Source organism: Sminthopsis crassicaudata, chromosome 3 (genome assembly GCF_048593235.1).
Source record: "Sminthopsis crassicaudata isolate SCR6 chromosome 3, ASM4859323v1, whole genome shotgun sequence".
In the NCBI taxonomy this organism is placed as follows: domain Eukaryota; kingdom Metazoa; phylum Chordata; class Mammalia; order Dasyuromorphia; family Dasyuridae; genus Sminthopsis; species Sminthopsis crassicaudata.
Window position 1 is genome coordinate 87,761,703 of NC_133619.1, and position 12,569 is coordinate 87,774,271.

Below are 12,569 nucleotides of genomic sequence, written 5' to 3' on the forward strand. Positions count from 1 at the left end.
TGACGGTAGTCCTCTGAAGAAAGTACCTACAGAGGCCTCACATTAATTTTTTGAAAACACTGTTGGTAAGTCTTCAAGATTCCAAATATGGCATAATTTCTTCCTTCTAAACACAGGGATGCCTATGAGGGAATGATGTATATTGCTGGTTTTGATGCATCAATAGCATCATACATTTTTGCAGAAGCTCAAGTTCCATACTTCAAAAATGAGGGAAAACAGTATGAAAGCAAATGCCAATTTCTATCACTCTAGGTTAGAGACGTTTGTTCATAAAATGTTCATGAAGAATTTATTATTACTGGTAATCTTTAATTATATGCAAAAATAAGTTTGATTGTTACATCAGTGACTATGAATAACTATAGAATGTAAATAAGTATCCCTGATTATCCTAGGGAAGTGCTTTGAATGCTGGACTTTTGACTATTTACTCATACTTCTCATATATCTCAATAACATCTTTTAATATCATATATCAATGTTGAACTTGCATAAATATGTGATTGGTACTGATCCAAGATAGTCATAATTCCCCCTTAGCAAAAATACTACCACACCAGGAGCTTCCCATGTTAATGAAACCATGTTTTCTCTTTGAAAGTGTGAAAACCTATTATACTGGGTTTAACCAATCAATTAACAATGATTGATTGAAGTCTTCTTGAGATACTTTTAATGCTGGATTAATCCTTATATATTGCTTTGTGGTATAATGAGCTAAGTTTTCTCAATAAAAGTTATATTGGCTGACTGTTTACCTAAATTTCCTTGCTTTAGAATCCAAAGTATTTTAACTTCCCTCAGTGGACTCCTGTAAAATTATACAGAAGCCCTCAACACTATTTATCTATCGATCTGTTTATCATCTATCTATTCAAACATATATATAATATAGATATATAATGCATATATACAAAAATATATACATGGTTTTTTCATCTTAATTTTTATCTTTTGAATTAACTATATTAAATCTTCTAAATTACAGTACTTCTTTGTAAGAAATCATTCCAAACATTTTGTTAATACTTAAAATTAGACAACTTCTTATCAAATTAGAAAATCATTTAAATGACTTACAAACTAGTGGCTTTAGGCAACATGCAAAGCAATGTAAGGTTAAAAGGAAATGCAAAGTCATATGTCCAAACAGAATGAAAACAAGAATACTCCAAATTTCTACCCAATTCTCTCAAAATCTTGGCCTTATTCATTCTTCAAAATTTCTTAAATGTGATAACATTTATCTTATAGCCATATTTTCTAAAAGCATCAACAAACCCATAAAATCATGAATCTTGTTAATATGAATATTACAATAGAGATACTTTTGAATAATTCCCCCCAAAATTCCATTTTCAAATATCTATAACTATTGAGAGAGATTACAGATCAGTTCCTATAAAGCTTTTTTAATATGCAATTGACCTGTCAAAAATTTTTTTAAATGTTTGCTTTGCAACTATCCACAGAAATGTTATTTTCTTCAGAAGTGGCATGTTGCATGAACTAAGGGAGTGAGTATTAGACTTATACTCAGAAAACCCTGGATTCAAATGCTATAGTTGAGTGACCTCAGAAAAGCTATCTCACTTCTCATCATATAAATTAACTCTCTTGGATTTATATACTAATTCAAAGGCAGCTTCATGGGAGAAATTACCATATCAGAAGCTCCCCATATTGATGAAATCACATTATTTTCTTTTTCATAATGCATTTACCTTTTATACTGTATGGGTATATAAAGTACTGTGTAGTATTTCCCTCAGTGGACCTTTTGAACTATGTGTACCAGTGATCAAACTTCTCGCAATGTCCTTACCTCTTTATTTCTCTTTTTATTCATTCATTCGTTTGTTTATTCATTGATTCATTCATTCATTTACTTACTAGAGGTATGTCCTTAAAGCAAGACAACTGTGGGTCCAGCACCATTGCTTTCCTCTTGCTCAAATGGTCTTAACCTAATGAACTCATTTTTATTGACAGAAATAACTATCAGTACTGTGGCAAGAGCAGGCTTACAATGCTCACCAGATTTTTATACCCTTCAATGAGAACACTCCCAGAGCACAAGTGTTAATATTAAAGCCAAAAAAAGCCTCAACACTTAGTTATACTTCAAAATTCATTATACTGTTGACAGCTACCTAGATAGTACAATTTGATAGTCAATGTTTACCTACCTTATCATTATTACACTTAAAAAAAATAATACTTCTAGTACTTTAATCAGTTTGATTACATTCTGAAAGACAGAATTGTGAACCTTACAATGTTCCTCGTCCTTAAAGTCAGTTTATCATCTTCAAGAAAGAAATAAAATGTTAGTATGATTTTAATAGATATGTATTAGCTACTGATTAGCACTTTATTTCCAAGAACTCTTAAACTGATTTTCTGTCAAAAATAAAACAAATATCTTTCAAAAGTTCTGCTAGACAAGGGAATTGACTGTCCTTGGGATTGTTAGGTTACATTTAGACTGCATATTTTCCAACCATTCAGTCCCCAAATCTAATAGGAACCTAAGCACTTAAGAAGTATAAATGATACCTAATCTCCACTAGACAGTGCCAAATGAATCTCAAAATAGAAGGCTTCAAAAACATTTCTCAGCACTGTATCATTTAAGACAGGATTATTTAAACTATTTCCTGTTCTTGTGAAATGAGCTTATAGAAACCATTATAACCAAAACTGATACAGACTTCTCTCTATGAGTCTACAAGGATACACCATTATATTACTGTTATAGAGATGTGACAAATAACATCATATATGCAAAGTGCTCTACAGATGTTAGATATTATAAAAACCCTTAGAAACTTATAACGTGTATAGATGCTAAAATTATAATGCTTTTAAATTTTTTCTTTTATTTAAAAAGTCTTTATAACAATTACAATTAGAATTACTGATTTTTGAAAGTTGTAAAGTATTTAAATAGCATCTAGTGCATCTCCTAGAATTTATGGATAAAGCCAATATGGGTGAAAGAATTTTGTACCCATAGCCATGTAGTAGCAGAATTAAGGCTATACTTCTATTCTACTTAGTCTCAGTTCTAGTCTTTTCCATTTTGCCTTGCTTTCTTCCAAATGAACACTTTTTCCCTCACTTACTTTCCTCTTTCTCCTTTAATTTTGAGAAAGTAATATAGTTTCTTTCTTTCTAGGCAATAATTATTAGCAAGAACAAACAAAATCTATAAAAACCCTCTGGATTTTTGTGTCATTTCTCTTTTTTGGTTCTCCCCTTACTTGTCTGACCTCTTTTGCTAAATTTTTGTATCATACCCATTAACTGTAAGTATGCTTCCAAAGTTCTCTCCAGACTCCCTTTCTCTTTCCTTTATGCTTTTAGTAATTTTATTAGTACCTGGATAACTCCCAGACTGATCTATCTATCTATCTATCTATCTATCTATCTATCTATCTAATATTTCTCACCCACATAAATGCAAGCATTTCCAATATGTCTCTGTTTTCAATCTCTCCGTTTTTCAAACTATCTCTTACATAGCTACTAAGTGTTTTCTTAAAGTGTAGGTAAGAACATTTCAGCCCTTTTATTCAATAAACTCCCTTTTATATTCAAGATCAAATATTAACTTTTTGGTAGGCATTTAAAGCCTTTAATAACCCTTTCCTCTCACACTTTTCTAGAGTCTTGCACATTGCTCCCTCTAGCCCCAATATTCTACAATTTAGCCATACTGATCTACTCTCTATAGTCCTACATACAATATGATCCTGGGTCTTCCATTTCCATGACTTTCCTCTAGCTGTCCTCCACATCTAGTGTGCTTCCCTTCTTAGAATCCTAAATTCCTGAAGCTTCAGCTCAAACACCACTTTCTGCTGGACACTGTTCCTAATTTTCCTCTTATGTTGTTAAAGATGTTAGTTCCTATCAAAAGTTATCTTTCATTTACAATGTATGTATCATGCATATACATGTATCATTTTATATACATTGTTTCTCTCATTGAATTTTAAGCACCTTGAGGTCTAGGGGCATTTCTATTTTCTTTTTGTATTCCCTAGCATTTAGTCGGCATCTGGCATGTAGCAACTGTTCAATAAATGCTTGTGGATTTATTAATTATTGGAGATAATTATATTGATACTCGTCCCAAATGCTAGTCTCCAAAGTCTGGGTATCTGGGATATCTCCAGAATAAAGGACTAATCACAAAATGTTATATTAAAATAAATAAAACTAAGCTCATTTTCATTACAATTACCATTATATGTAATATGTTTTATTTTTAGATAAAGATTGAAAAATAATAGAACTGTCCTCAAGTACCTTTGTATAAACTCAGGAATTTCAATGATAGTACAGAAAAAGAAAACAATATAGTTTCTGACACTATCTTACATAACATACTGAATTCTTTTCACATATGATATACATGAAAGTTGGCAGAACACAATCTGTAAAATCATTTTCTAAGAACTAGATAAGAACAATCAAAGAGCTATCAGGTATGTTTAACTAGCTTTCTTTTGCTGAAAGTAAATGTAAAAATTTCTAACCTTGTTCATACCTCTTGCCATTATTACCTTTCTTCCAAGACTCATATCTCCTCATATCTAGAGGAGATAACTTATTGCCAATAGCCTCACCAATGAATCAGAAAGTAGTGATCATTTCTGAAGCAAAAAGTTTTGCCATTATTTGGAACAGTATTCATTTAATTCTTCCCACTATCATTGTACTTTAGAACTAAATTATCTGGAGGGAAAGAAAATACTATATAAAACTTTTAAAGTCTAATTTCCTTTCATGATGATAAATTTAGGAATCCCAAGGAATGCAGAAGATCTTTTGAACACTTGTACTAGCACATTTGGCTGGTTCCCCTAATATAAGCAAAGACACCACTCCATTATCAAGATAAGTGAAGACAGAGTTGTGATTGCAACCTGCAATTGGTTTTTAAGATGCATTGTGTCTAAAGATACTGACCACTTGTAATTCTTAATGCTAATATAAATAATGTATACTGTTCCAACGTAAAAGGAGACTTTTTTCTTATTTGTCTATTACTTAAGCTAGCAACAATAGCTAATTATTATTAAATCACTTGTACTGAGAAAGCTAACCTTGTGCTCACTAGTTGTGGGCAAATCATTTAAACCACCATACAAATGTGAGCTATTAAGAACATTAATAAAGATAAACTTTCTGAGCCTCATTTTCTTAATCTGTAAAATGAAAATATTTTCCTTTACTTCTAAAATTTATGATAAGAATCAAATGAAATGATGTATGTATTGCAAATTTCAGTGTTCTATAAATGTAAGAATAAGAAAAGAACAATTTAAGTGTTTAGACAATTTCTTCTCACACAAATCTAGAATAATTTGGATATTTCTAATGCTAATTCTTGGCCAAATAGTGCCTTTCTACAACCTAGTTCCTTGTTTTCTTTAAAAAATGATAACAATTTTCATTTAATTTGCTAATGAAAAAATGAATTTTAAGTAGTTAACTGATAAGAAATTTGAATTTATTACTATTCTTATTAACATGGCCCATGATAAAATTTCAGTTTTACTATCAGAGAAATAAGATATATAGATGACTATTGTTCTAACTTTCATCCATCGAATCCTTATATATGCTTACTAAATTGCTTAATGCTTATGAACAAATTTTCAGCTCTTGACTTTATATGAGAAGCCGTTGAGATCTTTCACCAGCAGCTGTCACCTTCCAAACTGATTTCATGCAATAAGCTCAAGCAGGTAGGAATATAGTCATTGCTGCTGCTGTTGCAGAGGGAAATGATTATGTTCATTGAGTCTCAGCTATGTTATCATTCTGTGTGAAGCATTTGACAAGAACATATTGCTGATATTTTCAGATTCAAATACAATGCAATAGAGAAAGAGCTCAGGCCACAGGATGGTATGGATTAATTTATTGCATATTTGTGTAAGATAAGCCAAGCCACAAGCACATAACAAAAGGGGAACAAAAGAAAGGAATTAAGATGTAAGAAAAATTTTAAGAGCAGAAAAGTAGCACAAAGGAAATACCTTAAGATCTCGCCTTTCCAGGTGCAAAAGCTCAGCCCCTCGGATGTCATGGCGGATGAAGATTTCTGTGTACTCTCCCAAATTGAGCTGATCCAGCCAAGCAGCAACTTCATCTGTGCCCCACTTTTGAACTACCAAAGTTAAGAGCAAAACCCCCTTAATTTCTACATGCTCAATGCATTACAAGCAAAGGATGGCAAAAGAGAAAGGAGAACAGAATAGAACTGCAAGTGCTAGCCAAAGAAAAGGTTAAAGGTTTTCCACAAAACTGGACAATTTCCTGGGTTTTGTTTTTTTTCCATGCAGGTTACAAATTAGCAATAAATTTGAGAAAGTATCTATCCAAAATCAGGGTTGATTGCCTTGCAGCCGTGCTTTCAGCTTTAATCCAATTTCGTCTACCCAAACTACAAAACATGTATCAAAACTTTACTTTTTTATTATCAGGACCAACAATGTGTGGGCTAAATGACTTCTGATTACTTCTTGACTATTAATAAGTTCCATTATCAGTAGAAATTAGCTACAAGTTCTAATTAGAATATAAATCAGATATGGGGTTTTCAATTTTATAGAAACTTTGTTCTGATTAAAATCTTGTTGAATCTTCTACTGATTTCTCTAATGCTCTTAATTAAAGTAGTCAATTCTCTATTAAATCAACTTAATAGGTCATTTAAAAGCTTCATCACTACACTCTGAGATTAGTCATGTTATATTATTGTTTAGTACAGAATGATCATTTTCTTGCACATTTTTAAAATATTAATTATTTTCAGATTAACCTACTCATGTGCCATGTTGTAGTTTTTAAAAATTGGCTCTTAGACAACTGTTTTATAAACCTCATCATTAAGATTTTATGAGTTTTTTTGTTTAAGAAAGCAAATTCAAATAGGCAATAAATGTGTTTGGTTGTAAAAAAAAAAGGCAGCTACCACCAGAAAGGTCAGCTGTTGTTTGTATTTTAGGCATATAATGTCAATAGGTTCAATTTCTAGAGATGAATAAAAGGGAATTTGGAAAGAGAACAGCAAAGAGACGGTTTAATCTTTATTTTATAAACATAGGTGTTGCTGTGTGTGTGTGTGTGTGTGTGTGTGTGTGTGTGTGTGTGTGTGTGTGTGTGTTGGGACAGAGAAATACCAGGGTAAGATTCTATACATGAGAGGAAAAAGAGATTGTATGGCTATTAGGGAAACATATTTAGTAGGTTAGAGGAGCAGATGAAAGCTGCTATTCTCCATTAAAGGACTCTAGAATGTCTGGATCCTTCCTTTTGAAATGGAAAGACAAGTCACATACCAGTATCTTCGATTGCTGTTTAGGAGGATAAAGAACCATCCAAACACAAAATACACTGATATCCACCAAGCAAAGTAGAAGGCAAAAAAGCAGTTACCTTATTTCCTTATACAGCTGATAAATGTGGATGCCCACCGAATCCTTTCTACATATTCTAGGTGCAACGTTTTTTTCATCAGTTCTGTTACAATGAGAATATGCTTCTGCTTGTCACATGGAGCACCTACCAGGTAGTGGGTTCGCCTTCATCTTCTGGATCTTCTCCTTCTTAAATTTGGGCACAATGCGAAATACAGTGCTTTTGTTTCTTTTTGTATAATCCAAAGGAGGATCCTGTTTGAAACAAATTTTAAAATGAGCCATTTCTATGCTATTTTAGGAAGGGAAAACCACTAGTACAATAAAGACAATGCTTGAATATTTCTTCTAAGTGTCAATGTTATTAAATCAGGGTAAATTTAAAACATTTTTAATATCCAGTGGTTCATAAGACCCTTGGCTACCTCTAATTATATAAGGACTTTTTAATTCTTGTGCAGAAGCAGGCCGGCTGGAAGTCAGAATTCATAAGTGTGCTCTGGTATAGAATTAAAAAAATCAAGATTATTCTTAATTGTTTTGTCTGTTTTATATGCCCTCTTTCTTATTTTTAATGTGAAAAGAACAAAGTTCATATTGAAATAAATCAAAGTTCACAAACCTCATCATCATTTGAATGTAGGACGCAATAAAGCCATGGAATCTCTGCTAATTTCTGCAATTCCACCTCCACACCATGTAAAGCGTTAGATACCAGTTCTTCATGAGGAGATTCCAACTGCTATTTAACAGAGGATTAAAAATATTTCTTTATCAACCTCAGAAAAATATTTTGAAAGTAACTTTGCATAACTTTTATTAATCTAGATAGCAATAAAAAATGTGTGGCGTTTTGTTTCCAAATCACTATATGAAACATGATATTCTTCCCACCCTAGTTATAATCCCTGCTTCTCAATGATATCATCAACAGCTGCTGTACTTTTAGTAACCTCACAGGGCAAAAGTGTTGCTTTCTGACATTTCTATTCATATATATTGTTTCTGGTTTCTTTCTCTGTGTAAAAAAGTAGGAAATTACTCTTCTTCAGATTGGCTAGACCAATTACATAAAAGAAACATAAATTTTAAATAAGCAGCATAAAAGTCATCATGAATACAGAAAATGATGGTCAAGGATATGCCTCATGAGAACTGCTTGGGACAGAAATCTGACATGCAAGTATAAGAAAAATAAGCATGAGACTCAGAAATGTCTAGAGCAAAATTGTAGAGACTAAGGTGAAACATATAAGGTAATATACAATTAGTCAAGTGAAAGATTTAAATAGACAAAAAAAGTAAACATTCTACAAAAAGTAGGAGACCATTTTTTAATTGTTGCTACTCCCAAGACTCTTAGGTTCCAAGTCCTGGACTAAATCTCCAAGGTCCGAGGGGAAATAGTATTCAGAATAAAGGTGGTTGCTTTATTTGCTTAACACATTCTTCCACTCATTTCTTTCTCTCTCTTTCTCTTAGGGTGTCTTATTTGCTGTTCTCCTTGGAAATTTTCTCTATTCTCATGACATTCTAATTACTATTGTAGTCATTTGAGTACTTGTCCTGTGCTTCTTAGGATAGAGATTTGGTAACCCCAGTACCTAATTCAGTTTTTTTCACAATAAGCATTGAATTAAACTAAAATGAAATTAAATTGAATTTTGTAATTTGCAGAATATTTTTAACTTGGTATAAGCAAAACATATTCTTTATGATGGGATTTCCAGCTCCCTTAGAATAACAATTATTTTCTTTGAGTTCAAGTGCATTTTTTTTTGTAGCTGATACAACATTAGTTTTGTAATCAATTTCTATAAATAAATCTTCATATCATTCCCAAGTGACTGATTGCCATTCATATATGCATATGTGGACATGTTGTGTGTGTGTGTGTGTGTGTATTATATAGTAAGATGGGTCACTTTAAATACATAGAAAATATTTCCTGATAATATCAACATATACTTTATGTTCAAAGAGCACAAATGTCACCATTGTAAAAAGTTATAAAGTAATACATTTATTTTTAAGCTTAACATTTCTATTATTTTTTATCATCTTTTGCCTATATCACAGGCAAACTTAATCTAAAACTTCCCCTCATTGCAGTTCTATTGTGTTAATTCAACAAACACGTGCAAGGCAGAAAGTGAATGGCCTAGTAGATAAAGGGGCAAGCCTTAGCGTTAGGGAAACTTCAATTAAAATCCTGCTTCTGACATTAATATCATGTGACTTGCCTGTATCACAGGCAAAAGATGATGAACATTTTTTTTTAACTGAAGCAACTGGGATTAAATGACTTGCCCAGGGGCACACAGGTAGGAAGTGTTAAGTGTCTGAGACCATATTTGAACTCATACCTTCCTAAATTAAAAGCTGGTGCTCTATCCACTGTGCCACCTAGCTGCCCCAAACATATTTTTTAAAATTAATATACTATTCCCTTCCTCCAATTAGGCTAAGAACAAAGATTATCTCTCATTTCATCTTGACATATGCAATGAATCGTTCATTGTGGAACAGTTTTGTTTGGTCCACATCAGCAATTTCATTTATTTAGGGAACTTTCAGCAGGGAAATTCTTTTCACTACTGCAGTTTAAAAATTCATATATAATATCATATTTTTAAAAGATATCCTTGAAAGATTTAGTGATTTGCCAAGGTCACATGAAAAAGCTTTATTGTTTAGTGCACTTTGTCTGCTGAAAAATTTTAGAAACTGTGTTACTTCTAATATCTCCCCTGTACAAATCTTCATTCTAGTAATTGGGACCAAAGCCACATTTGATTGAAGCTGCAAGAAGTCACTGCCAGTCATTGCTAAGAATAGGTGATAAGGCCTCACAGCTGAAAAGCAGTGAATGCCAGGTGCCATAGAATTCCATTTTGTCACTACCAGTCATGTTTACCAAAGACAGGGCTGTTCCAACTTCTGCTGTTTGGCGGCTTTGAAGCCTGTACAGTGATTCCAAAAGGAAATGTCTGTGTACACATATTTACGTCAGAACAAGGGCATGAGAAGGAAATGCCATCCTCCCATGAAACCTGGCTCCAAGATAGTTTCCTCTTATGTTAGCACTTACGTTTCTTTAAGAACTCTTTTTCCTTTCTTTCCTCCTTCCCTGTTTCCCTTCCTTCTTCCTTCCTAATTTATTTTATTCCTTCCTTCATCTCTATCATCTATCCATTATCAATTACGTATCCATTATTTATGTAGCTTTGTGTCTATCTAAATATCTGTGCATGGGGGTGTTGGATATATTTATGTTTATCTCTACAGGAAATATTTTGCATATATGCTCCCAGTGCTTAGCACAATGCTTTATACCCAGTAATCATTTAATAAGTGATTTATAACTGTCTGTCTACCTATCTCTATTTCCAGCTTTCTATGGTATCCAGATGTAATTAATTCTTAGTTAATTCTAATTCAATAAATATTTGTTTATCACCTACCATTTGCATTGTACTGTGCTCAACTGCTAAGGAAGTTAAGGATTTGAGATTCATAAACTGTTGGTTCTAGACTGGACCTTAACTACATCCCCTGGAACAAGTCCTAGGTCCAAGGTTCTTAACCTAGAGTTCATGAACTTTTTTGCTTGTTTGTTTGTTTGTTTGTTTGTTTGTTTTTTAAGAATTGTACTTGTGTTTCAGTATAATTGGCTTCCTTTGTAAATCTATCTATTTTAAAATATTATTCTGAGAAGAGGTCCATAGCCTTCAGCAGATTGCCAGGGAAGTCCATGACAAAAAAACTTAAGCAAGAACCCTTGCCTTAGGAAACCAAAACCACATCTCCAACATCATTCAATATTTCAAGGTTTTTCTGGCATTATGCTTAGGTAGGCTAAAGGATAACCTATGCTTGGAATATTCTAACTCTGGCTAAGACCAATCATGTTACACATTTGCCCCCTTCTGGGCAAATAGAGATTATATTATTTATGTTTTCCGTGTTAATTCATGAATGATAACCTGGCCTTCCTCTGGAAGAGTTTCTGGAGAAAATACTAGCAAAAGAATGCTTATGTGTTTTCATTCATTAATCAATCCATTCAGGGCACAGCAGGTGAACACATTTTTCTTGCTTTTGCATAAAAATGATTTTCATTCACTAGAAGAAAGAACTCAGAAAAAGGGACAGGAAACACCTAAACTTCATGAGCAAAGACTAATTAGTGAATTTGCCTTCTAATGAATTCTCTCATATTGCCCTAATATCAAACATTTCTTTCCCTCTCCTTACCAAAGGAACTCTCCCAATTAGTAAAGATTCTGTTTCATTATTTAGGGCCTTCACATTGACAGCTATTTCGATGGCAGTATCTCTGGTAAGACTCTGGAAAAGAAGAACATCACAGAGATAAGTGGTACTGAATTAAAGTGTGATCCAATCATTACTAATCAGCAAAATATTGAGATTCTTAGTTAAATTGGCCTTGTAATTTTCCAAAGCCATTTGAATTAACCAAGATTCCTTATAATTTGCAAATTTGTCTCATTACACTTCCCTCTTTCTTCTGTATCTTATATTCATGGGCTTAAAAAATGCAAACATCTGCCTACAGTAAACATACTCAGTTCCCCACTTCCAAAAAACACATCCCCTTCAAAACTCAAAACAAAGGGAATAAAAGGAAAGATGGCATTAACTAAATTCTCAGTATTCTATCATCTGATTCATATTCAGATTTATTTTAGGCCCTGAGCATAGTGCCAAATTCTTGTTTTCAAGTCTTATTTAAGTAACTTATTTTAAAAACATGGGGAATGAATAGAGGGTCTTCTTGATAGATTCAAGTCCTGTCTTTGATGTGTTAGCTGTATGACAGTGGGTAACACTTAACCTCTCTGAGTATTCCAGATAAGTTACTTATATTAATAAAATCTTGGCTTTAAAATAAGGAAAAGAAAGACAAAAACTTCAATTAGAAAAAGTAATAATAATAAAATTAATATTTATGTTATTCTTTAAAGTTTGCAATAAACTTTAAATAAGGTAATGCAAGTGCGTTATTTCATTTAATCTCACAATAATAACTCTATGAAGTGAGGAGTTGAGGAAAATGAAGCTTTCTGATTTGGCTTGTTGGAGAGTGGTGGAAAGGGGAAGCTG

At 32.7% G+C, this 12,569-nt stretch overlaps 1 protein-coding gene across 8 annotated transcripts in view; it reads right to left on the reverse strand.

Moving 5' to 3' along the window:
• Positions 1 to 12,569, reverse strand: part of DGKH (diacylglycerol kinase eta) — a 210,182-nt gene that overhangs the window by 10,714 nt on the left and 186,899 nt on the right. For 5 of the 8 annotated variants that reach the window (XM_074299184.1, XM_074299182.1, XM_074299181.1 and 2 more), the window contains 4 exons: positions 11,700 to 11,792; positions 8,065 to 8,184; positions 7,592 to 7,697; positions 6,060 to 6,190 (listed from right to left, as the gene is read on the reverse strand). In XM_074299184.1, coding sequence (XP_074155285.1) covers positions 6,060 to 6,190; positions 7,592 to 7,697; positions 8,065 to 8,184; positions 11,700 to 11,792 — 450 coding nt within the window. The remainder of the gene's footprint in view (positions 1 to 6,059; positions 6,191 to 7,591; positions 7,698 to 8,064; positions 8,185 to 11,699; positions 11,793 to 12,569) is intronic. The other 3 variants (XM_074299187.1, XM_074299188.1, XM_074299186.1) reach the window with 1 other exon arrangement.